The sequence below is a fragment of the Beta vulgaris genome, chromosome 1, assembly GCF_026745355.1.
Source record: "Beta vulgaris subsp. vulgaris cultivar EL10 chromosome 1, EL10.2, whole genome shotgun sequence".
NCBI lineage: Eukaryota > Viridiplantae > Streptophyta > Magnoliopsida > Caryophyllales > Amaranthaceae > Beta > Beta vulgaris.
In genome coordinates this window covers 53,695,684-53,723,119 of record NC_079202.1, presented here as the reverse complement: position 1 = coordinate 53,723,119, position 27,436 = coordinate 53,695,684, and the positions used below count along the sequence as shown (strand labels likewise).

The following is a 27,436-nucleotide window of genomic DNA, read 5'->3' as shown; positions in this document are numbered from 1 at the left end:
TTCCCGGACTCTATTATAAATCTTGCTTTGAGTGATTTATAATTAATTAATGCCCTTTAGGATTCCCTTCAAAAAAAAAAATTAATTGAAATTCGCATTGAAACGAATCCTAATACAACTTTGTGGTTATTTTTTGAGGATTCTATGATTGTGAATTATATAAAAATTTCTAACTTTAATTAGAATTAGCAAAGTCTATCCATGTTTATCAAATAAACAAACACAAAAAATACCCATATATCAGATGAAGGAAAAAGAAGAAGAATCTCTTTATATCTTCATAAAGCTTTCTAAGAGTTGGTAATTTCAATTTACAATTAAACTTGTGTATACAAAGTGCAAACGTAAATTCCATCCAAAGTTCAAATGGGTGATCTTATCTGTATTAGAATAAACATGAAACAGTTTACTAGTTTAGCACTTAATAATCTCTAAGCTGACACCTAAATCTAAAGAAAAAAGAGTTTGCTTGTTTTCATGCTAAGCTTTGTTGAACTATTAGTCTACCTCTATTGTAGTAATTAAGTAAATGTTAAATTGTAGTGTCAATTTAAATGCTTTCTCACATCTGCTTAAAACAAATCGCTTCAAGTTAATTAGAAAAAAAGATGAGGTAATTAAGTTATTTATACGTAATCGATATATAATTATTTACTCAACATACCTCTTCCGTTCTAAATTACTTGTAACATATGGACTTTCACATCCATACACTCCCTTTTGACAATCGATCTAGTATGTCTTATGTAATGTTATATCGTTAGATTTGTCTTGATTTTTTGAAATATAATTTTTTTTAATAATCTATACTCATACATAATTAAAGATATTAAGATAGTTATAGTTGTACATTATTAGGAGTTATAAAAGCTCTAATATAACTAATAAATTGGAACGAAAGAAGTATAAATTTAGTGAAACTCTATTCTAAGTTCGTAGTTTTTGAACTCCTAGTAATAGTTTGAAAAAGAGCAGAACAACTAGCTTTATCAATTGTAGATCAATTTTGCACTCAAGTTCTTCATCTACTATCACATACCTTCAAAGTTTTTTTTTTTTTTTTTTTTTTTTTGACATCGGAGAAACGTACGATAAATTTAGAAGGAGATAGGAGGGCCACCGAGGAGGCGGCAGGTGACCGCAAGATCATTAGCCTGGCGTACACTTTCTCTTGGGACTTTTGTAATACAACACCATTGGAATGTCTTTGCCGTTGCACGAATGTCCGTAATAGTATGGTGTGTATCAATGTCGTGGATGTGTCTGGAATTGAGCGAGTGAACAAGGTTTGCCGAGTCGGTGATGATAGTCAGGCTGTGATAGCGATTTGTCTTTGCCCATAGTATGGCTTTGAGGCATGCTGCAGTTTCCGCTTGGAGCGCCGATCCCATATGGTGGAAAGACGCATGACCGTGGATGGAATCTGAAAGGCCAGTAGTAGCTGTTGCAATCCATGCCGCACTGCCGTACCCGGTGTTACGATCCCATTAGCCATCCGTTTGTATACGGATTTGCCGTGTACCCTGCAGATTTTGGCCAATGTTAGCGACTAGGAACCCAGGGGGTGCAGAGGGTCTTGTGTAGGTCCATGGTTGAGAGATAATCCTTCTGCAAAATGTTCGTGTTGTTGTTGGGCCGTGGATAGCAAAGCCTGGATCGAGACCATGTCACGCACCTGCTGACGAAAAATATATGCATTGCGAGAACACCATATTGCCCAGAGGATAGCTATGAATACTGGTAATCAAGATCCTAGGTGTCCATCTTCCTTCCTAAAGTATAGCACCCAATTAATCAGCCATGCTTCCATAGGAATGTGGGCGTTGGATTCAGAATTAATGCATAGTTGTGAGTTGAGCCATAGCCTAGATGCTATAGGGCAGAAGCGGAATAGGTGTTGGGTATCTTCAGAGCTGTGAGAGCATATAGGGCATGCGGGGGAAGGCCCTATATTTCTCCGATGGAGTCCCTCTTTGGTAGCCAGACTGTTGTGGCAAATTTTCCATAAGAAGAGTTTCCATTTTGGCATGATGTTCAATCCCCAGATTATGCGGTAGAAACGCAGATTCCTGGTAGTTGTCATGCTTTGTATTTCATTTTCCTGCTGCATCAGCAGTGTATAGTATCCTGATTTGGTGGTGTACTGGCCCGAACGGTGTTGAGCCCAGATCCTTTGGTCAGGAGTGTTAGGGTTCAGGGGAAGCTCCAACGCAAGGATTTGGTGAGCGTCGGAACGGGGAAAGAGGGTATTTATGTTGTTGGGGTCCCAGCCTTGGTGTGGAAGGATAAGATCCCGAACTTTGAGGCGCGCAACCACCTGCAGAGGAATATCGTCACGGTAGAGCAGAACGCGGCCATGAAGCCAGTTTGCCGCAGATGCGATCAGGTTCGCACCATTCCCAACTTTACGTGTGCAGTGAGAGAGAAGAGTGCGTTCGGCTAGAATCAGACCTCTGCGCCCCCATGAGGTGCCGGTGGCAATACGATTGGTATGTAAAGTGGGCGGAAAAATCCGTGAAATCAACAGGTGAGGGCTAAGATAGATTATTCTAGATATAAAAAAATCCCTCAATCTATCTTAGATCTCTTTTTTGACATTAACTTTGAAGGTATGAAGAAAGTGTGGCGCCTTCACCATACCTTCAAAGTTAATGTCAAAAAAGAGATCTAAGATAGATTGAGGAATTTTTTTATATCTAGAATAAACAGATATATATTGAATATTTATTATCTAATATCTACATGGATTAAAATCAGTAATAAAAATTATATGATATTCTCTAGAGTGATCCAAAATAAATAGATATAATTTTTTTTATCTAGTAATACCATATATTTAATTTATATTGATTAATGTTGTTGAATTATCATTTGTCCCTTTACCATTACAAGGAAATAGGCTACACCTAGCTCTTTTCACTTAACAAACTTATGTTGACATTTTTACTTGGACGTGGGAGCAATCACAAACTTTGCACTTTTGGATTAAACTAAACTGAACTGTATTTAATTAGTCCGAACTAAATTGAATTAAAATTATGAGAGAAAACTAATTAAATTAAACTAAAATACCATTATTTCAATCCAAAAGAATAGAGAGGATTTTGAGTTTATGACTTAGGCTTATATGGTAGAAAGTTTGATATATCTATTTATTTTGTAAAGAACAGATGATATTACTCTCTTTGCTAATTGCTACCTTCTTACTCTCATATGCTAATTGCTACCTTCTTACTCTCTTTGTCCTAATAAATCATATGCTAATTGCTACCTTCTTACTCTCTTTGTCCTAATAAATCATTTGTCTTAAAATACCTAATAACAAGCTTTTCCCTCTCACCCTCTACAAAGTGTGGATTATGCACTAGGATGCACTATGCTCATTGTGCACCCAAGAAAAACATACCGTTTATAAGAACACGAACTTTTTTCAACAACTTTTCTGCGTTAAAAAAGAACACATGACTTACAATTAAAGAACGTGTAAATTTATCTCTATTACATAAGCCAAGGGAGGAGGTGTGGTGTCCTCTTTTGAAGTGACTAAAATACCCTTAATGATCTAATTAATGGAATGAAAAAAATTACAAAAGCAAATTATTTAAAAATTCTCATTCCAACTTACCATTTAAAACAAGTTTAAAATGGTATATGCATCAAATACTTCAATCAAAAATTAAATGGACAAAATATTTATACCTTTTAAAAAAAGATGGCATACATAACGTGCACATGAAAAGTCTGAATATTCACTACCTTTGATACTCTTTAATTCAATTAAACCAACTCATTATTTTTGTTCTTTCTGTTCAATATTCATTCACAAAAAATAATGTTAACAATCACTCACAACCTTTTTATTTTTTTACATTAGCGAATTAATATATCTAAATTCATCTAACTGTTGAATTTTTTACATTTAAGTTTAATCATAAATAAAGTACGAATGGAGTATCTAATAGAATAACAAAATTTGAAATTAACGCACGCATCGCGTGCATATAAACGCTATATTTATAAAAGAACGAAGGTTATAATGAAAAGAACATATAATAAATGAACATCTACACTTATACCTTTAAAATTCAAATTTAAAAAAGGAATCTTTAGTTGCAAAATTCAAGGAAGCAAATAACAAATTTTTTAAAAAAATTATAGACTCTAAAAATAATAAAACGACGTAGTTTAGAAAAGGGTGCACCATGCTCTACATGCACTTGGGTGCATGTACTTATTTGCGGTTATTGTATTCCATTTGTTCACATGGACATTGCGGCTTGTATTAACGGTAATTTAATTGTGTAATTCTATTTCTATTTTCACCAATAAAGTACTAAGGGTCTGTTCTCCCCAGTTTATTTTCAGTTCAGTTCAGCTCCAATAAGTTCAGTTCAGTTCAGCTCCAATAAGTTTAGTTCAGTTCAGTTCAGATCAGTTCAGTTCAGCTCCATTCTTTTATAATTATTTTGTTAAATATTATTATTATGTTGGTATAATTTATTTTACTAATTACTCTTATTATTATTATTATTATCATTATTATTATTATTATTATTATTATTATTATTATTTAAATATATATCATTACTATTAAGTATTATTATTATTATTATTATTATTATTATTATTGTTTCTATATATTATTTTGTTTATTATAGCTTTACTCATTATTATTACTATTATTATTTGGAGGAACATGATTTAGGTCAAAGCACAAATAAACCCACTTTTTTTTGCCCATAAACTAATCAAATCGCGTCAAGACGGTTTATGATGTAGTTTTTGCGGTCCAACCCAATCATTATTTTTATTAATAAATATTTTTATATTATTAAATCTAATTATTAAAATAGTAATATTAATTTATTTCTTAGATATTATTGTTATTATATATCATCATCAAGTATTAATATATTAATACTAATAATATAAAATAATTATTATTAATTATCATTATTATTGTTGAACCCTAGTTTTGATAATGACAAAGAAACAAAGGAACAAACTAAGTAGTGAACTAATGAATTATTTAAGTGTATGGTGTCTAAGGTGTCAATGCAAGGAACTGGGAGAATACAAAGTCAATGAAGAAGTCAAGAGAGGATTTCAAAGGCTAAGTAAAGAAGTTTCTATGTTGATACTGGAGCAAGCATTGGATCAAGAATAATAGAAGCTAGGCGTTTTATTTTCTAGTTCCAATGTAAAGGAACAAAGAAAGAATGGTAAGGAACTGTGGCAGAATATTTGAGAATGAAGCGTTTGTTCCTCTGTAAGGAACAAACTCAGTGGCACTTAGCAAATATGTTAAAGGAACTGAACTAATATAAGGAACTAGACTTAGCGTGTACTTAGTATAACGATTAAAAGATAATGGAGTAAGTCATGCCTAGATTATAGGAAATTAGTTATTTCTAATTTCAAATGATAAAATCAGTTTTAAAAAGAAAATTTGTTTTGGAAAAGATTTTATTTTTCGGAAAATAAGAAAATAAATATCCGGTTGTTAGAAAGATTTTATTTCAAAGATATATTTTCTTAAAGATTAGAAATTCAGATTTAAAGATAAAAAGAGTTTATAAAAACTGATTTTCGGATAATGTTGAAGGAACTCCTATTATTTAGGAGTAATGGCTGCATTTTATCCACGTTCATTTATAGTTCATGGGATCATGGGACATGATGTAAAACGTGTTCATTAGGGGAAGGAACATCATGGGTAAATGGATTAAAACGTGTACTCTAACATTACTCCCACGTTCTTCTTGATTAACACTATAAATATAGAAGTCTAGATAAGTTCCAAATCGTGTCTGACTAAGTAATTAAGTGAGTTTAACTTATTAAGTGTCAGTGCCTTCATTCTCTCATAATAGCCATTTGTTCTTTGCCTTCTTACTCTAATTCCACTAAGCTTATTTCGATCAATTGTATTTTGGTTTTTGGGGTAAGGGAACTTTGAGTGAAGTTCTGTAAGAGAAAGGCTTTGAGTGAAGCTTGTATGTGTGAGAAAACTTCGAGTGAAGTTGAGAGGAACTGCTGTTAAGGGAACAGTGGTTCAGGAACTTGAGTTTAGGAACTCAAGGTAGGGCTCGAGTTAGAATTAGGTTGTAACAGAGTTGTTTGGCCTAATTAGTGAAAGTGTTGAGTTTAAAATCCCTAGTGGTCGAGGTTGTTTCTTCTTGTTGGGCCCAAGAAGTTTTTCCTCGTAAAAATCCCTTGTGTACCTTTAGCTTGTTTATTCGTTTAAGTTTTAATTTCCGCAAAAAGTTACGTTTATTTCTACACCTACAATTCACCCCCCCTCTTGTAGTGTTCCTAGGGAAATAACAATTATCATTAATTATTATTATTATTAATTTATGAGTATTAGTATTATTTATTTATAACTATCATTTAAAAATATCCAAAATACTATTATTATTATTATTATTCATTATTATTACTTATCTTTATAATTATTATTTAATATTCATATTATTCTTGTTTAAAATATTATTTATATATTTATTACATTCAGTTTATTTAAATTCAATTCAATTCAGTTCAGTTCAGTTCAGTTCAGTTCAGTTCAGTTCAGCTCTGATAAGTTCAGTTCAGTTCAGCTCCAATAAGTTCAGTTCAGTTCAGTTCAGTTCAGCTGTTTATGCCGAAGAGAACAGGCCCTAACTCATTTTCTTATATAGGTTGTATGCACCTAATAATTTTTATTGGCCCCACTAAAAATCCTTTGGTAAAAAAAACCCTACTGGACCAACACCTCTCGTAAGTCAGTCAGCCCAACTACCAGATCAATGCTTGAAATTAGAAGGGATATAAAGGAATCCTTACTTCCAAGTACAATAAGTAGTAGGGTTCAAACTTGTGTCCTCAAAGTCACAAAGTGAGTTCCCCACCACCTCTAGCAAGAAAGTTTAGTTAAGTAACTAATATAATTACTTCTATGCTATTTGTCATTCGTATTCACATTATATCGGTCGAATTTGTTTGTAATTTTTTCTATTTTCTCCCTCCTCTACTTCTTCTTCCTCCATAACCACCACCTAGCCACCATCACTAGCTTCCCCACCCCTGCAATAGCCAACTCAACACCCCATCCCTTCTTCTACCTCCCTTGCTTTGAAATTTCAAAAAAATAATAATTTACAATTCATGGAACTGAATATTTTTTTCGATCTCCATGGTATAATATATTTTTCCATTTCCACCATGGTGGAATTAGAAAAATGGTCCGTTACACCAAGGTGTAGACGAAAAGTTGATTTGGTTCATATAAGCTAAAAATTTTATACTTTTGAGGTAAAAAAAGTAATAAATAAATAAATACACGACACGTATAAATATATGGGTGGTAATTTTTTTTAAGGTAAGAAGAAATACCTCTAAAGTGCTCACTCAGAAGCCCATTATAAGCCAAACACCCCTAATCCCCCTTCCCCTTCCCCTCTTGAATCCTAAGCAAATGCTTTGGGTAGAAATTGAATCCTAGACTTTGGTAGGGAAGACTTGAGCCAACCCAATTCCTATACGTGGTAAATAAATTTCTTTTTATTTGATAAGGAGAATTCCCTTGCAAAAAAGGAGAGTCATTAGAGATCCTTCTTGCAAGGAGTGAGAATCAAACCTCTGTTACAGAGATGGAAGGAGAACCTCACAACCACTAGGCCAACCTTGCTCATCGTGATTCGTGGGTGCCAAATATGAACCCCTATCCCTAATATAAGTGTATAAGAAAGTATTATATAGACCAATCTAACTTACGCGGACCCGATTTATGTTAACATTAGTGTGCACCAAGCCAAAAGTACATATTATTTATCAACAAGCCACTATATCATGCAAAAACCCACTATATTATGCAAAATTTCGCTATATCATTCAGAAACATACTATATCATGCAGAAACTACATCATATCTAAACAATTCATTATCTCATTCAAAATCTCACTGTATCATGAAGAAACTCACTACATCATTCAAAAATATATTATATATCATGCAGAAACTACATAATTTCTGAACACTATATACTCACCATATCATTCAAAAACTCACTATATCACTCAAACACTCATTATATCACGCAAAAAATAAATCTTCCTGCATGTTTCTGAAGGTTGTGGTAATCTTGTCTATGTCACAGAGTTACTCACTGCGCTAAAGAGAATTAAGTGCAAGCCAATTTTGGATCATGGCTAAACTTTCGCGAGGGTTAAACTCTGAGGGGCAATGTCCTGCTCCCTGATAAAGATACATTCAAGCATTAGTACTGGAAAAGAAAAGGGGCAATAATTCTCTGGTAATTGTCTGAAGGATAACCATAAAATAAAACAACCACAAGTCCACAACCACAAATTTGTGATCATTAAATGATCAAATTATTCATGAATCAAATTGCTTTTTGCAAAGTTGTTCTAAAAGAGTGAATTTTTTTGGCTATTATTTTGTCTTATAAGCGTAAGCCATATTCGAAACTGTACTCTATGTAAGGCCTATAACTTGTGTCTCAAAATCTCATTAGCTAGTAAATCAAGCTAAACAGAGTTTTTTTATTTTAGAATGCTATAACTAAATAGTGTATCAATACCTTGACAGTAGTAAATGTCAGATTGTAGTGACCGTTTGAATACTCTGTGACATATCTGCATAAAACAATACTCCATATTCAAAAAATTGCAACTGTAAAAATTGGTAAATGCCGAAAAGAAAAAGAAATTAAGAAGTTGGAAGGAAAAATTACCCAGCAACTTGCTCATTTACGAACCACGGCCTCCATTCATCGACGACTGGTACGTTTAGCTTCTCAATACATCTCAGTATGCCCACGTATGTAGCACTCAACTCTTGGTCACCACTGTTAAGCAAAGGTGAGCTTCTTTTTATAAGAAATGAAAATCTCAGGTGAAACTTATTAGGGCGTGTCTCTTCAATTGGCTTTGAGTTATCTGGACTGATCTATATAACCTATTTGAGCTTACTAGAGTTTCTTTTCACAACTTAAATTTATCTGAACTTATTTTTCTGAAATAATCTGTTATAACTTTCTGGGCTCGTTCTTTTATTGAATGCGGCCCTTTGAAGAGAGAGGAGTTGAATGTTTCATTGACGAGGTTGGTTTAAACAGGTTGGAATGTTAGATTAAAGCACAATATGGAAATGATAAGTTACAACTTACAACCAACATCCCATATTCCCATTATTTGATTGGAAACATTATTAGGTCGATTAAGGATAACAAATTGTTCAAAGTATTTGTCAAAAAGAAAATATAATAGTATAATACTATGTATTACCCGTATATTAGAGCCCTAATAGGCTTCTTTGTCAGATATTGATGATAACCAATGCTGTTGTTCATCGTGATGTTGTACGATAGAAACTTCACGGTTTGGTTACATCGAGTCCAGTGACCTACCGTTCCCTGAACATCGTTCAAAGTTAGTAATGAGATAAAATTGAAAAAAATGACTGATGCAGGCAAATCACAGTACTTTGGCTTACGAAAAAGAGCCTTACGTGGCTTAGTAAAGTGATATACACACTCAAACTTGGACTTGCAACTAGCTCAGTTTCACATTGTAAGAAATTACATTTCATAAGCTACAGATCACTTTTAGAACAGAAGAATCAACTGCTAGAGACTGGATTGAGAAAAACTAAAAAAGACCAAGTGCTTACCTCCCGAATATGAAGTGCGTCTCGAACCTGAACATTATTGGCCCAATTGTCGATGATCAAATGGTCAGTTTTCTACACCACAGGAAAGAAGAAAGGTGAGTACAGCAGATACGATAGGGCTATTCATTGACACTACTACACCTTGACTTGAAAAAGGATGAAGAGCAAAGGAATTACCCGACACCAATTATTTGGAGACGAATCATCGCATTTAGGCTCCAGCACATGATCTTCATTAAGTGTATTAATAAACTGTGTAAGAAACAAATTGTTAGTCCCATACTTTGTAATTTGTACAGTTTCCTTTATATGTAGTAAATTCAAGCTCTGGAAGAAGAATAGGCAGCATCGAAAAATATCAACTTCAATCGAATAATTTAAGAATTCTTTTTTTTTAAAAAAACTGAACAAAAAGAAGAGAAAGAGAAGTAAAAGAAAGCCCATCAGTGACCCATTGGCAACCAAATAAACATATACCAAGGATGATGATAATGATTTTGACTCACTCACATCTAATGCAGTTTGAACATTCATTTCGCACTCTGCATCGCTAACATTCCAGTATGGGGCAGCGCAACTTACTTTGGCGGACTGCAAAATTAGAGATTGAGTAGTTCATTCCAATAAAGTGCAATGAACTAGATATATGGACAATAAAAAAAAAAAGGACGTAGCAGATTTAGATTTTGATTGATAGAAATGAAAATTACAGAAAATAAAGATAGATTGCCAAGTATTCGAGTGGCTTGACACAATCCTAAGCTAACCACTGAAATGAACTGTTCATTCTTCATACCATTTTCTCTCACTAAACTCCTATATATATAGAGAGACATCTTACTTGCTTACAAGATAAACTAATTATTTGTATTTAAAATATTATCCCTTCCTTATTTCTTCTTCTTCTTTTTTTTTTTTTAATTAAGGTAAGGAGAAACCTTGACAAATAAGGGAATAAAGGGGATCCCAACTTGCCAAGGGTGAGAATCGATCGCGGACCTCCTAGAACCGGAAGGGAAGCTCTAACCACTAGGCTATACCTCACTCTTATATTATCCCTTCCTTATACCCAATGCATAACCTAAAGTTCTTAAATCAACATACAACAATGATATTATGTATACAATATATATTTGTCAATTTTTTTATAAGGTACTCCCTCCGTTTCCTAAAGATCTTCCTTGTTACTGTTCCTACAGATATCAAGGAGGATCTACTTGTGTGGGGTGGGTAAAGTAGGAGAGAGAAAGGGGTTAAGATAAATAAACAAATAAAAAGTTATTAAAGTAGGAGAGAGAAATGGAGTAAAATTGAATTAATAATGTAATGGTGGGTCATATGATAAGGACATGAGAGGGTAAAAAGGGGAAAAAATTCCAAATAAGGAATAAAGTAAGAGAGGAAAGATCTTTTGGAATTGCACTTAAACGGAAAGAGGGAAGATCTTTAGGAAACGGAGGGAGTAGGTAAGATGAAGGACGCTACTCAACTGGTACTTCGCACAGGTAAATAAGTCAGCCAGGTTCATAGGTCAAACTCCTTGGAGGGAGAGGGGATGATAAGGGAAACCTCACCCCCAAAGAGCCCCTAGTACAGTTTGATCCCATGATCTTGAAGTCATAAGGCCAAACCCCTTTTACACTAGGCCAAACCTTGCTTGATATATATTTGTCAATGTTGTTAAATTTTGTGAAGTTGGGAAAATGAGCTTGGATCCTGGACTACCAGTGAGAAAGAGAATTTGTACCACTTATAGTCAGGTTTCAACCCAAAACCAATTGCCAACTCCTTAAGCTTAATAAGGGAGGCTGGTACTTGCTATCCTCTTCTTTGATGTCAGACAACTCATATGTGCACAACACATTGGGTTCAACATTAGTATAAGTAAATATGTCATATATTTGACATATTTACTTATACTAAAAAATACTACTCCTAATAGGCTTGAAGTCAAAACATTCCTTTCAAACTAACAAATTTGGAAGTTCCTCTAGCTTGAATAAATATTTAAATGGAAAAAAAAAGTTAGATTGTGGCAGTCCACTCGCCACCAACGCAGAAGGATGTCGCCAAAAAGAATGGACCGCTGCTTTGCTCTTCTCCCTCCAACTCTTTCCCTATTTTTTGTAGAAGTATTTTTTCAGAACAAATTTAATAATAGGGTGATCCGGCCCCAGTTGACCCCTACCCTGGAGCAATAGACGGAATTTGGAATACCTGGGTAGCTGCTAGGAGCCTAGGATAGATGCATAGAATCCAGATGCCGAGAAAGACTACATAAATAGACTCATAAAACACTACTTACCTTCATCAAGATAATATACCTTGCTAATCTAATTTGTTCAGACATGGCCAGACTTGCACTACATCTAAATGAAAACTATTCTTTCTTATAAAAAAGCATGTCTTAACTCTTAAACATGCCTTGTAGAATATATTCGAAAATTAATAATCTGTACAGTTGCTTGCTTTATAAAGATTTAGAGGGAGAATCCTCTCTAGAAAACAAATCTAGAGATAGATTCAAAAGGAAGTTCCTACAGATTCCACTACTGAGATGTTTTTGTTGGGCACTACTAAGTTGATTGTTGAGGTTTGTAACATTTTGGACAAGAAAACTTACAAACTTGTTTTTATTTCGAGCTTTGAGCAGGGGTGAAACGGATAAGATTTATAATTGTACGAAAAGGTCTGCTTTTATAGCTGAAACAACTAGTGCTAAGTTATTGAAATCAAATTCATCTGCACATCAAATATACCTATCAGTTTTTCACCATGAAAGATGCTGAGTTTCAAGCAATTACCTCATAAAGCTCATCAGATAATAGGGATATACGATGCAGAAAATCAATTTGCCCATTTGCGTAAGTGTTATATGGATCAGTCAGAGGACTTCCAAGAATATATCCCTGAATCAATAAAAAGGTATGATGAATAGAATATAACTGTTTTTTCTTAATTTCACATGAAACAAAATTTTCTATGTCCTCAAAAATTAATAATAGATATATTTCATCATTTTTAACAAGTATTTTATACTCTCATGTCAAAAAAAAACTAATAAACTGTCTCTACTGGATGTAGAGTACACCAATGCCAAAAAAATGTTGTGATCTTACGAGTCTGAACTTGTAAAATGACTCCTCTGATAAACAGAAAAAATAAAGGTGCATATCAACCAAATATAGACATTATTTTCCTAGCAGAATTTCTTATGTTGCTTATAAGAAATCAAAAGGATAAGTATACAAGCACCATAAAAGTTATAATTGGTTCAATGGAAACTCAACAGTAAGTGGATAAAGATTAAAGACAGGACGAATAAAAAGTAAGTAATCGAAGTGTAAAAGTTATGCTATAGTGTTACTAATACAGTGAGGTTTATCATACTCGAGAATTTTGTTTCCCAAGGTACTATGAATAGACTTGTAATCTTCTGCTCTAAAAATAAAAATATATCTAAATGATTTTTGGATTAACATTCATGTTAGAAATAATTTTGTAAAAATCACAATATGCCCACATTTTCTCCAGTCAGCTTTAAGATATGTAGATTTGGTCGAAGTTGGAACAAGAAGTTTTGAAGGTAATGTCATACCTTAATATTAATTTGTGATCCAGTTTCATCTTCATTCCCTAGATGACAAATACTTGAAGATGAGTAAGGATAAAAGAAGTTAGAAAAGTTAAGTAGCCGGTATATCTCTGCATTCTTAATCAATATCACTTTTGCTTTTGAAAATCAAATTTCGATCATGGATTTCTCTCACCATAATTGGATTAGAATTATAATGTAAGCCTCAATACTACAGAGTATATGTATACTTTTTGATATGAATCATCCTCAAAAGGCAAGAGTCACAATGAAACAAACAGAGGGTGTAACATGCTAAATATAGAAATAAATGACACACAACTCACAAGTTTGGTACATATTTATAAAACTGCCCTCTCAACACAATTTAGTATATACTACTACACGTGTACTCTTCCCTTTTAACAGGTACTCAGGTATTTTGAGGTTGAGTTTTAATTGTTAATTATTCCTAAAATAATAGATTGAAATTAACAGAAGTCCAGTACCTTCAACAATCTCTTGTGTGATGAAAGGGACAATAAGTCCACAATACGAGCTACCACCAATGTAGAGAGGATTCGTTGCAAATTGAGGATGCTCAGTAAGCCACTGCAAGCACACAAGTAAGACTTCATGAAATGAACGAAAATTACCAGATTGAAGCTAGTGTTAGTTTCATCATTCCCTGGAATAAGAGCCAACAGTTACTGTTGGTTAACTGTAAAAGGCACCAGGTTCTTTTAAGTATAAAACTTAGATGCCATAATCCAACAAATAAAGTTCATTATGGAACTGAATTACAAAATCTAATAATTAAATATACAGGATGAGCAGTCCTCCGGTGGGCTAGTCAAATACTACCTCCGTCTTAAATTAGTTGTCATGTTATTAGTTCAAATTAAAGTATCAACATGACAAAGGGAGGAGTAATTATATAATGCACCATAAGTTGATCCTTTCTTGTACTATCAAACTATATTTAGTAGTAATAATGACTTCATATATAAGCATCAATCTTGTCCATTCAACTGTAGAATTGGAAGAAGGTCTGAGGTATACTTCACCCCCTCACCCGACATACCCCCCAAAGAAAAGAAATACAAGGCAATGAGCTCGTTACTTTTGAATTCCACTTCACTAACCTTCCGTAGAAACTCATAGATCTGTTTCCCTGATATTATATCAGTAGTCAAGTAAGATTCAGCAGTCGATGAATAAGAGAATCCAGTGCCAACAGGTGCCTCTACAAATAGTAGATTAACAACCTGGATTTAAGCAATAGAAGACAAGGGAAGAAAAAAAAAATCCATTATCACGTCTCTGTAGTTATGTGTTCTAACATTACATGGTAACGACAAAAATTATATCTTTTAAATCTATACCTTGGTCCAAGAGTAGGGATTTAATTGAAGTGCTGGTAGATTAGTCTCCCAATTTGACGTAGTACGGTTGAAATATACTCCTGTATAGTTGAAAGATAATGGACCTGTATACATTGTTGCAGTTCAACAGTTACATATTAAACAAAGAACTAAAAACCTTCCTCACCAAAAAACCTCATATAATGTTAGCAATCAAGATACTTACCTCTGCAGTCCACTTAATGGCAGAGAGAAGCATGTTTCATTAATTATATGGCCATACTAAAACTAATAATAAGGTAACATTAATCAAGAATGATGTGGGAGTGATCTCAATTGAGTAAGATGCATAAGATGAGGCAGACATGATTCAAACATGATCCAAAAGGGACTTTCATATCAATAGAGGAGGCTTGGAAAAGGACTAGTACTGGAGATAGCAACTCTACACGTCAAGATGTCTATGGCCCTTATAAAATTTGGCCGGAAGTGATTATAGCTTATAAGGGATTTAATTTATCACGAATTTACAATTATGTCAGTACAATTTCATTTAATTAAAAATTGTTTTGTGACCGGATGTATAACTTTTTTTTCAAGCATAGCCACTAGCTATATTTGACCTTGATTGGCCTTTCAGCCCCTAGCCACAAGTCATCCTCATATTTTTCCAAGAGCTTTATGTCTGAGAAATTTTCACCAACTCTTCTATACTAATAGCAATTCAAGAATTTCATTAGAAGGCCAATGACAAGTGAGTAAATTAATACTGAAAGGAAAGTGGGGGTCTAGTCCTGAATTTGGTGCCAATCATAGCACGTCAAGTAACTAGACTAAATCTAGTAATTCTGTCAATCATTTTTGGAAATATCTTCCTGATGCAATGTGCTCTTGCCAAGAGCATTTCCTTTGAAGGCCGAGGAGGTGAGGACACCAAAAACAAGTCAGCTAGTCCAAGACAGCAAGTGGGATTCAAGTCCTCGATTTGATGTCAACCATAGCTTATTTGCCTGGAGCCCTGGTCACACATTTCCATCCCCATCAAAGAAAAAACACCTTCCTCATAGGCCAAACCCAGCTCACCCACCCTGTTCAGCAGATAAATGGGCAGCAAAATGGTTAGGGTCACCCCAACCCCTAACCTCAACCCTAACCCTACCTAGGTGGCTATGTCCAAGTCCTAATTGTTGCAATCCCCACATGTCCTTAACGGTCCGTTTGGTAAGGGCCATAAATGGTGAGAATGATAATGCATTATAGTGTAAATTTGTACTAAATATCTAATGTCATTACCTATGGTAATGCTATTTCATCCCAAGATATCCATTTTCTTCCTAAAATCTCATTAATATCCATTACCACTTGGGAAGGTGGTATTGGGTGATAATGGAAATTTATAAAGGGAAATCCATGTTTTGTGATAAAGTTTCATTCCCATGGTCATTGACACGAAAACTTCTTTACAAATTAACACAAAATTTCATTACCATTACCACTATTTATTACCACTAACCAAACGGGCCGTAAAAACTATTCGAGACATCAAGAATTGAACTAGCTAGTGCGCTTGCTTAATCCTTTCTAGGGTTATGGAATTTCAAAGGTAATTGAATTCATTTAGCAAACAAACTCGAGAGAGTAAAGTTTTCTAGCTTATTTGTTTGTTAGTCATTTTCGATCACTCAACACATTGTCACTCATTTCACAAAATAATTCTACAGGTCATTTCAACTTCAACAGTGACAGAGAATATATCAATTTTACCAATATGTTCAAAAAAAATTGCAGACAAGGATGTGCAACCAGGTCCTCCGGTGAGCCAAAGCATAATTGGATCGGTTTCCGGGTCTCGCTCTGACTCTATAAAATAGTAAAACAGCTGCACCTCCTCCGCCCTCCCCACTCCAATATATCTACAATAATAATTATGGTTCATGTAAAGTGCAAAATCAAGCATAAAACTGTGAACTTAAGTAACATAATATAGTAATGTTCACAACAATCACCAATTAAGCGAATTGTATGAAAGATTGAACAGAATCAAGTAATTGTGGTTCAACATGCTAAATTCCATACAGTAAATATATCATCTCAAAGAAAAAAAGAGCTAAATTTGTCAACACCTGAAAATAGGTTAAGGTTTTTTCTGGCAAAAAGTGATATATAAAAGGTATTTACAACTTTTCCAAAAAAAAAAACCTACAATGAATATAGCGCACAAAGTCAAATTATGTTAATTTCAATCAGAATTTCTAAGAAAATCATTAAAGAGAGAATAAACCCATGAAGCAAAAAGATGAATACTTTGACAATATAGAAATTATGAACATACCCAGTGTGAAGCTTGAAAGGAAGATTCCCAGAAAAACCTGGTAAAGATTTGACAACCCTTGATTGTGAAGAACAAGTTGCAAATACTGGTAAAAAGATCAATAAAAGTAAAAAGAAATGTATTGAACTTTTTTCCATTGCTTTTATTTCCTCTGAACTCTGAAGTTCTAACAACACTAAGTCACTTTAAAAAATTATTGGAGTGTAGAGAGAAAGGAGTTAATTTCCTAATTGAATTATGTTGATGTTGTGTTTGTATTAGTGGAGCCTGGAGCCTGGAGGGAGACAAGTTCGTTATCTTTTTGTATTACCGGCCTACCTGCCACCTGGTAAAGATTAGGAAAACTGAGGGAATAAACGAGGAGGGTGGTTAGGGTCATTGGTATTTTTGTAATCTTATATTAGAAGGATAAGTGGAGGGAATAGTTAATTATGCTTAATTATATTTGGTTAGGGATGGAGACCCTCCCTATCTTCGACCCACTTTGGCGGGGATGAGGTAGGGAAGGGGATTAAAATCGTACCCGCAATGGGTGGTGGAGCGGGTGTGGATTTTATGCTCTACTTGTTCCATTCTCGCCCGCCTCGTTGCACACCCTCCCCCAGCATATTTATTATTAAAAAAAATTTATATACATATATTATTAATAATCTTATCTTGCAAATATATAAATATGTGGGTATGACGCGAGTACGAAACGGGTGTCGGTACCCATGCGGGTGGTGGTGCGGGTATTAAGTGGTACAAAGCGGGTGCGGGTACTCATGCAGTGGTAGGGCGGGATGGATTTAAATACGTACCTAGTGGGGCGGGGATAGGTCTGGAACTTTCCTCCGTAATGGGTGATGGGACGGGGATGGGTATGGGGATTTTATGCGGGTGTGGGTGTGGATGTATCATCCTTCGCACCCGTCCAGCCCAATTGTCATCCCTACATTTGGTACTGCTTTTTAAAGCTTTTTCACTTATAAGGTAGTTTTGTAAAATAAACGTGATATAAGGTAATTTTTTTTAAAAAAAGTATCCGACAAATTTTAAAAATAATCTAATGAGTGATTTTTTAAAAACATATATCATATCATATCGTATCATATCATTAATAATGCTTCGGAGAAAAAAAAAATGGTCAAGATAGCCTAGAAAGTAGAAGGCTATATTCATCCAACACGGTACACAGTACGATACACGATACACAATACACAATAGTGTCATTTTTGGAAAAGGTAATAAAGTCCATAATTGCCTATATATAAAGAACAAAAATGATACTGAAGATGTATAAGTAAAGGAGTGATGTGAAGTTTTTAATTTCAGGTCGCAACCAGATACGGTCACAGCTCCACGAAGTTGGTGTGTCCTTATGGAGAAGACAACCTAATAATAAGCAGAAAAAATCTTAACAAGGTGTTAAATATGAACAGAATAGAAGAAACAATGACAGTAGGAAGTGGTATGTGATAAAAGCTAAACTTTTGTTTCTTTCAACAGCTACAATTGAAATCGATGGCGGATCAGGCCGAATAGATAAATTAAAAAAGTTTAATTATAAAATTTTTAAATTAATGGAAAAAAAATTAATAAAAGCACATCAAATTTGAATGAATATACTATCATTAATAGCTATAAAGAAGTTATAGATAAATAATTGCTGTAAATCTTGATTCTTCAACTTTGAAGGATTTTTGTCTATTTATTTGTTTGATCATTGTCGAATCTCCAAGAAATTGAAACAATGACTTATAAGTACGTAAATTTTAAGAAATTGAAGTAGTTTATTACTCTCCATTTTATTTTTTTGCTATAGTGTTGTTTTCACTAGTTTTTAAGAGACGACCCTTTTAATCATTTTTGGGTACTTTTTAACCCTTTTAACTAGGAATGGCAACGGGTCGGACTTGGACCGGATTATGCATAATCCGACTCCGACCCTACAGAAAGTCGGATTTTAAATCCGAGTCCGACTCCGAGATTCGACTTTGAAAATCTGAATCCGACCCGACCTAAATCCGAACATCCGACTCCGAGATCCGACCCGACTTAAAATCCGGATATCTGACTTAAAATCCGAACATCCGACTCCGAGCCTGATCCGACTTATTTTTCTTCCAATTTTTTAATTATTTTTTCTGTGGGAAAAGCCTATATAATACAACTGGCTGAAAGTCGAAGTCATATTATACATAAATAATACATTACATAAATAAGAAAAAATGATTGATTGACTCAAAGTCGGAGTCAGATTCGGATGTCGGATTATTTTATGAGATCCGACTCCGACCCTCCTCCGACTCGGAGTCGGATTTTTTAAACGGAGTCGGAGTCGGATTACTTTTTTGTCGGAGCCAACTCGGATTTTTTCTTTCGGATCGGAGCGGACTAGGGTCGGATTCGGATTGGATTGCCATCCCTACTCTTAACATTAAATAAGGTGGGAAAAGGTGAAAAAGTAGTACTTTTTAGTGGAAAAAGAAAAAAAAAACAAATATAATAGTATTAGTTCTTGGTGGACCAAGTCTTTTAATAAGTAATAAAGAAAGTTAAAATAATGTTGTAAGTAAAAAAAACAATCATATAAGAAAATTTAGCAAGTAAAAAAAAGGCAATAGTAGTAACTAAGTCAACTATAATTGCTTTCTTAAATCACAATAAAAAGAAAAAAAAATATAAGGTACATTTGACTTTTATGATTGTTGGAAATAATTTGAAGAAAAAAGAGTACAAAACAATATTACAAAAGAAGTGGAAAACAATGTCACGGTTGGAAAGAAGAAGAAGATAGGAACGAATAAGGAAAAAAAAAAGAGGAAAAAGACATTTTTTTTAAAGAGAATTCAAAAAGTACCAAGTACAAAATATTAAACTCAGTGGGATTCGAACTTAGGATTGTTCTCTTCGGCATAAAACAACTGAACTGAACTGAATTGAACTAAACTGAATTGAACTGAACTAAACTGAATTGAACTAAACTGAACTGAAATGAATGGTGATATGTGAGAGTAAAAGTATTGTTCAAAGCTGCACTCAATTGAACTGAACTGAAAATAAGCTGGAGAGAACAGACACTTAGTCCATTTAATTTGTGAATGTTGCTCTACATCAACAACACTTATCGCTGCGCCAAATTAAACTTCACACAATAAATTGCAGCTAGATTATTTTTATTTAGTAACAACGGGGGGCCAGGCCCAAGCCCGCCCTTGTAATAATCCGCCTCTTCTAGGTCTTTATTCTCATGTCTAAAGTCAACTCAAAACTCGCTATTCAATTTTCATTTATGCACCCGAGTGCACCATGTATATTTGAAAAAAAACTGTTAATTGAAAAGAAGGTTTAATATATACGATCTTTATAGTATGGCTAACAAGCTTACCTATGATTCAAAAAATATGTCATCCTTTCCTCTCATTAAATTTCTCTTTCATCTTACAAAAATTGATCATGCCTTATGACCCATTTTGACAAATGCACCGTACAACTCATAACTCATAACTACGAGTAGAAAAGAAAGCATCATCCTAAAATAAAAACTCAAGTATATAAACTTTAGTTAAATTTTTTTTTTTAGAAATATGTCAAAATATAGCATAAATAGATGTCTATTTATAAATCTCAAAAACTTATGACCATTGGTATTTTATTTAATTTAATTTTATTTTACTTCGTAGTCTTTAAGATATTTCAATTAAAAATTCCTAATCATGCATTGTGCATGTGGGCCCTACGTGATGATTTGCTACATGACTTTTAGATCATCTCATGAGCCAATTTTCACTTTGTTATGAAATGACTCGGGACTTTTTTTACTTACAAATCATGAGTGCAAGCTCATGTTTTTCTTATATTACATTCCATAATGATGTTTTTGCATAATCGAAAAAAAAACATAAATAGGTATGCTCTCCGGATTACAAATAAAAAATTTAAAATGGAAATATTAAGTAATAAATAGACATAAATAAAAAAATTTTATGTTGCAGCATTTTTCCAACTTAGTTAACCCCCCCAATCATTAAGTTTTTTTAATAGTTTTCAGGTTAAAGTTTACCTCAAAAGAGGTGCAAACGTGTTGCAAAAATGAGAACGTGTAGTCCTATAGATCAAATTTGATTTATCAAACTTTTTACATGCTCCATTTTTATGCCGACTCAGATTTTCTTAGATCAAATTTCAATTAGTATTTTTTTCTCGAATTTGGCCAAACTTAAGTCAAATCCACACTAGTTCGTGTGGCCAAATTCAAATCCGAGTCAATGCGGTGACTCACCTTCCCGCTTCCAGAAGAAGGTCTGGCATCCTTTTGTCATCCGATAGCTAGAACGAGTCAAGATGGGGTGAACATAATCACCAAGTTAAGTTCATCTCCCACTGTATCTCGCATTACAGCGCCTAACCCAATTTTCTTATCTCCAAAAAATGCAGCATCTGAGTTCAATTTGTACCAACCAGCAGTACGAACCTCATATAGAGCCGCGCCCTTTATGATGAGCAGCCAAGGGGCCGCCTTCTTTTCCGAACCAATCTTTATTTACTACTCAATGTGCTGGAGCGAAGAGCGGGGAATGCCAATAGAGTATGTTGTCATTTAAGATCTCAAAAGCCAGAGTTTTAGACAACATTATACTATTGATATGTCATAATTATATATAGTTTTTAGATGCATTTGATTGCATTTGGAACTCCCTTTAGAGCATTTAGGTGCATAATGACATGAATTACGTAAGTTGTGCTCTACTACTCCCCGTTTGCGTGTTTTGATCATTTTCAGGTTACTTTGATGCAACTTGATTATGATTACCTAAGATCAAGCCTATTAATCATTGAAGATGAATATATCTTGCACAAGGGTCACAATGCATCCTTTCGGGACAATTTCGAGTTAGAATGAAGCAAAGAGTTAGTGAAAGAAGTGTCAAAACTGACACCTGTTCACTATTTTGATCATAACTTTTGATAGAAAATTGATAATCAAGAAATTTAAGTTGTGCTGGAAACTAGGCTTCAAGAGCTTTCCAATGATAGGTCACACGCCCAAATCAGACTTCTGGTTTGAAAGATACAGCCTTCACAAGTTGACGCAAAATCGCAGTTTCCTCGCCCGGTCGACCGGGCGATTTCACTACGATGCAAGGCAAATTAGCCCGGTCAACCGGGCGAGAAAAGAGCCAAAATCGCTTGCGCGCCCGACCGGGGCGGATTTGCTTCTTTGTCGTAATTTCCTAATCACCGTCGCCCTGACCGGGCGGATTTCGCCCGGTCGACCGTGCGGCTTCTCGGGACGCGTTTTTTCAGGTTTTTTAGCCGGTTTTGTAAAGAGTATAAATAGGTTTTTAATATTTTCGTTTAGACTATCTTATTTTCTACGTTTTTAGGGCCAAACACTTAGTTTATTCTCTCTAGTTTTGTTGAACCTTTACATTGGAAGATTATATAGATCGTCGATTTCCTTTTTCATTGTTCTTCAATCATTCAGTATTCTTCTTTACTTTCTTTAATTTAATGACTTCTTTTACTTTGATCATGTTTATTGAGTTCTTTATTATAATGAGTGAGTAGTCTCTAGGGTTTAGAGAGGGAAGCCATGTTTATACCTTTTTTATTGTGGTTTGATGTTCTTCAATAATTGGATTGAATTAGAATAATTCCTGTTGATTTATTATACTTGTTTAATTCATGTAATTGCGCAATATCATGAGTTATGTTTAGCTAATAAGAATTAGAATCGAAAGATCGTATTCATTAGAGGCTTGTTACAATAGGTAGATTTGATTATGTTGAGCGACCCAACTGGCATATGTTAATCTAAGAGTTGTTAATGCATGACCAAGGATTAACGAAATACTTTATTTATTCGAACCTCAATCCAAGTGTTGTTGAACTTTATTATATTGATTAAACTGGTATAAGCATGGTGGACCAATCGATTGCCCTAGGCTTTTAATTAATTGGTAAATTTCCATTTTTCTGCGTTCTAGTTCATTCTAACTTAGTTATTAATTCCTCAATTATTTTCCTCTCTGGAAGTAGTTAGATAATTGATATAAATCTGTAGAACTCCTCTCCCTGTGGATCGACTCGTATTTGCCAATTTCTGCTAAACAGACACCGTGCACTTGCGGTATATTTTAAAACACATCAACTATGTATTTTTTATCTTTAATAATGCAAACATAACTATCCTACTATAATGTAATTTTAATCTATCAATTGAATAAATTGAAAACTTGTAACAATAATTGAATTTAGATCAGGGACGAAGAAGTTAGGAATTTACAGTTGAAGAGTCGGATGTCCTTTTATTTTGAAATAAAATAGATATAGGACATGAATAATAATAAAAAAAAGAATATGAATAGAATTTTTGTTGTCAAGAGCACTCGACTTCCTAACTACTCAAACATTTCACCAAATCATTAACCACCAAGCCAACAATCTCCTTCAAGCATATAAATACCTATTTAATATATAAACAAAATATCTACAACCGCCTGACTAAAAAAAATATGGATCGTAAGGATTGGAGTATTGGACTGTAGGAGCCAGGTCCCTGACAACCCTCCTATGTGGCTTCGCCCACGACTTAGATCAAGTTCATCGAATTGCACATAAAAGTTACTATTTTCTACGGCTTCTACCTCCTCTAGGTTTTAGACCATTATTTCAACTTTTTGGATTGGTTCAATTTTATTTCTCAAATCAAATTGGACTAAAAAAAGGGTTCGGATCAACTACCATTCCCACTTGGAGTTTGGCTAGGCAACCAACTGTTTGAGTCTCTTATTGGACTCAAACAGGGGTTTTTTAGTAATTTCAACTTTGAGATAATAAGATGGACAGGAGTGTGTACACGCGCGTTTGATTCCAACTTTTCCAAGGGTCTTTATTTTTGTTTCTCTCTCCTCTCTCTCCTTCCTCAGTACGGTTTCATCTCGTCACTTCAACTCTCTCTCTCCCTTCATCATCTCTCTCAAAACTCCATTTTTTCAGAGGTTTTTAGGATTTGGTAACCGAAAATTAACAACATTATTGTGTCATCTCGTCAAATTCCGGTAATTCTCACCCAAAAATCTTTTTTTTTGTTTCGTCAAATTTCTGTGTGATTTGTCGATATTTTGTGTTGAATTATTTGTCGAAATTTTCTGCCTTTTTTTGGCTTTTTAATGGTAATTAGTAGTAATTTGTTGAATTTGTCGAAAAAATTTGTTGAATTTGTCGAAATGGTAATTGGCTTTTAATCTCTGAAAATTTCGTAATTTGCATGAATGTTTGTTCGAAATTATGGGGGATTTGTCGAAATTAATAGTAGTCAGAATTTTGTGCGTTTCAACGCTATTTTTATGGTGATTTGTTGAATTTCATAATTTTGGTGGTTTAATTATGTGCCGAAAGTTTTATGTGGTAATTTGCATTAATTATGTGTCGAAAGTTCACGAAATTATGTGGTAATTTTTATGGTGATTTGTTCTCGAAATTATGTGGTAATTTTTATGGTGATTTGTTCTCGAAATTATGTGATAATTTTTATGGTGATTTTTATAGTGATTTGTTGAATTTCATAATTTGCATTAACAAGGCTTTAATTATGTGCCGAAAGTTTTATGGTGATTTGTTGAAAATTCTCAAAATTCTGTGTTATTATGAAAAGTTCTCATGTCCCAGAATACCCATAATAGGAAAAATGAAATAAACTTTGTGAAACATACAGTAGAATGTAATTTCTTATGAAACACAGGGAGTATTAGGCAAGGGCAAGAGCCAAGAAGTATCACAGAGTATTGGATATATGGAGTATATTATCACTAGGACTAAAATACTCCTATTTCTTCTTATGTTTTTTACGAGTTTTTTACCATGTTTGATGTTAGAATCTAATGTGTTTTAGCCAAGTTTGGCACTAAATCCACATGTTTGACATGATCACATAAATACCCAATTCTGAGCAACACTGGTAGCACACTAATCTTTCTAGAATCCGTTATATAGCATACAAGTTTTAAGCAATTATTAAAAAATTTGGTCAGAGATTCATCAAGATATGTATCACTTTCAAATTTTAATCGATCAACCTCCTCGGTTCCAAGAAACACACACAAATGGTGGTAGCAAACACATCCTTGAGGTCACCACCGCAAACTCCTGTACCTTAAAGGAATACTGAAGGTGCAGAATGTGAATATGATCTCTTGTTAATTTTGTTGAATGGTATGGCGTGAGAATTTTTATCAATTCATTGTGTAGGCATGCTTGGTACCTGATATGTATCACTTTGGTATTGTATAATTTGTGATTTCATACTAATTTCATCTGGTTGGTATAGTAATGTATACTACTTTGAGAATAATATTTATGTGTTTGAATGTAGGATTATGGGGAACAAAAGAAAAAACTGTGATGAAGCTGGCCCTTCTAAGAGGGCGAAGAAGGAAGTAAAAAATATACTCGTCCTTTCGGAGTCGGATTCCGAAGACAGTAGCACGGATGAGACGACTAGCACGGATGAGACTAGCACGGATGAGTATGAGGCTAGCTCATCAGGTGCAGATTCTTCATCAGGTGAAGAAGATTATTCGAAGAAGAAGGAAAAGCACAACAAAAAGCAGAAGGAGGCAAAAAAATTAAAATTGAAGGAGAAAATGAAGGAGAAGGCAAAACACAAAAAGAAAAAGGAGAAGAAGGAGAAGGAGAAGGAGAAGAAGAAGAAAAAAAAGGAGAATGAAGAAGAGAGCTTTAGCATGAGATTGAGGGAAACACACACAATAGTTTCCCACTACTTGAAGAAATCCAAAAAAAAGGTGAGCTTTAGCATGAAATGTAGAATTTTTGTTTTACTTTGTTTTACTTCATCATTATAGAAAAATAATTATAGTAGTATGCTCATGTGTTGTAGTATGCTCATGTGTAAATTAAAAGTAATCATTGTAGTATGCTCATGTGTAAATTAAAAATAGATATTATAATGTGATGATAAATAAAACAATCATCTAATCTATTTATCTTTATTGGTGTTCAAATAAACATGTTTGAGATATTGGTGTTCAAATAAACATGTTTGAGATATTGGTATTCAAATAAACATGTATTGGAATATTATTAATAAACACCCTATTTTGTTGCAATGAATCTCGTAACTTTGGTACGAATGTGAGATCAATTGGTACCAATGCAACATCACTTTGGTACCAAATCGAGATCACTTTGGTACCAAAACGAGATCACATTGGTACCAATTGAATGTTACATTGGTACTGAATATTACATTGGTACCAGTTGAAGAATTTATTGGTACTAGTGCATTGGAGATCAGATTGGTACGAATGTGGTATCAGATTGGTACTAATGTGATCTTCACTTTGGTAGCAATTGGTGGTACCAGTGCATGAACACTATTTTGTACGAAGCCCCTTATTTAGAGTATGTATTTCGCATTTTTAATTGATTGTCATTGTTTGCGTATTAATATTTGGTTTTCTATCAGGCTCCCAACCTCAACTGTAGAGTTGACGCATTGCACAAGTTGTTCAACAAAGAAATTTGTAGTACCGGACTTGATGCCATACGCGACATGGGATTTGAGGGGCTTGTTGAAATGCAGATCAGCAGCCTTCCACGTCGTCTATGCTACTGGCTTTTGAGTCAAGTAAACGTGGAAAGTTCCCAGCTAGTAGCTGGAGGATGGAGTTTTATGCTTGTTCCAGCCCAAGTACATTGTGTACTTGGGTTACCTTTTGGACCACGGGCCTTGCCCTCTAATGTGGACGTGGATGATGTCAATATGGTGGATGAAGTGAATAGGTTGTCTGCTGCCTATGGGGTCCCAGGTACTGGGATTGATCTTAAGAAGGTCGCTGCTGTGGTGCGGGGCTTTCGAGACAACCACACACCCCAAGAGCTTGAAGAGTTCAAGATTTGCTTTATATTGCTTCTTTTGGGATGGTTCTTGTGTCCATCTACAAACATCAACTACCTCCCCACTTCGATGCTGCCTATCGCCACTGTAGCTGGCAATCCGAAGACGTACAATTGGTGCTCTTTGACCCTTGATTTTCTAATGGGTCAAGCATGTTCCTTTAATAGGAAATTTGCTTCGGATGGCTATGTTGCAGGATGTGGTGGTTGTACTATCTTCCTCGCTGTAAGTTTCTTTATCAAGTATTATGCATGTTTATGTAAATTCATTGTATGATTGCAACCTTATACATTTACTTTATGTTGAACAATTGGCAGCTTTTCTACCTTGATCGCCTTAGGAGGCCACCTATCCATTGGGGGCGTTTGCCGAGGATTACATGTTGGACGAATCAGGCAATGAAGATGGCTTACGAAGCTGACAAGAAGCCATCTCAAGACTACGGTGCATTGAGGGTACGTATACGTTTATGATTTAGCATGAACACTTTGGTACCAATAGAAGATCATATTGGTACCAATTGGATACTAGATTGGTACGAATGGGACATCAAATTGGTACTAAGGCAACATCACTATGGTACCAA

General features: G+C 34.4%; 1 protein-coding gene across 1 annotated transcript; it reads right to left on the bottom strand.

Moving 5' to 3' along the window:
* Positions 1-7,910: 7,910 nt before the first annotated feature.
* On the bottom strand, positions 7,911-17,314 carry LOC104905324 (serine carboxypeptidase-like 13). Its single transcript, XM_010693821.4, has 14 exons — positions 16,947-17,314; positions 16,379-16,527; positions 14,636-14,739; positions 14,396-14,518; positions 13,760-13,862; positions 13,275-13,312; positions 12,481-12,585; positions 10,187-10,267; positions 9,854-9,928; positions 9,677-9,748; positions 9,292-9,419; positions 8,739-8,852; positions 8,586-8,640; positions 7,911-8,239 (listed from the first exon to the last, which is right to left on the bottom strand). Exons 1-14 carry the CDS (start codon positions 17,081-17,083, stop codon positions 8,156-8,158), a joined length of 1,368 nt encoding a protein of 455 aa, XP_010692123.1. The 5' UTR covers positions 17,084-17,314; the 3' UTR covers positions 7,911-8,155.
* Positions 17,315-27,436: the final 10,122 nt, after the last annotated feature.

Bases quoted from the DNA above. Each gene is read 5' to 3' on its own strand.
- LOC104905324 (XM_010693821.4), bottom strand. From the start codon at position 17,083: ATGGAAAAAAGTTCAATACATTTCTTTTTACTTTTATTGATCTTTTTA. The intron at 13,313-13,759 runs GTACTGGACTTC...TTTGTCATCTAG, and splicing joins CACACAAGAGATTGTTGAAG to GGAATGAAGATGAAACTGGA. The intron at 9,929-10,186 runs GTGAGTGAGTCA...TTTCTTACACAG, and splicing joins ATGTTCAAACTGCATTAGAT to TTTATTAATACACTTAATGA.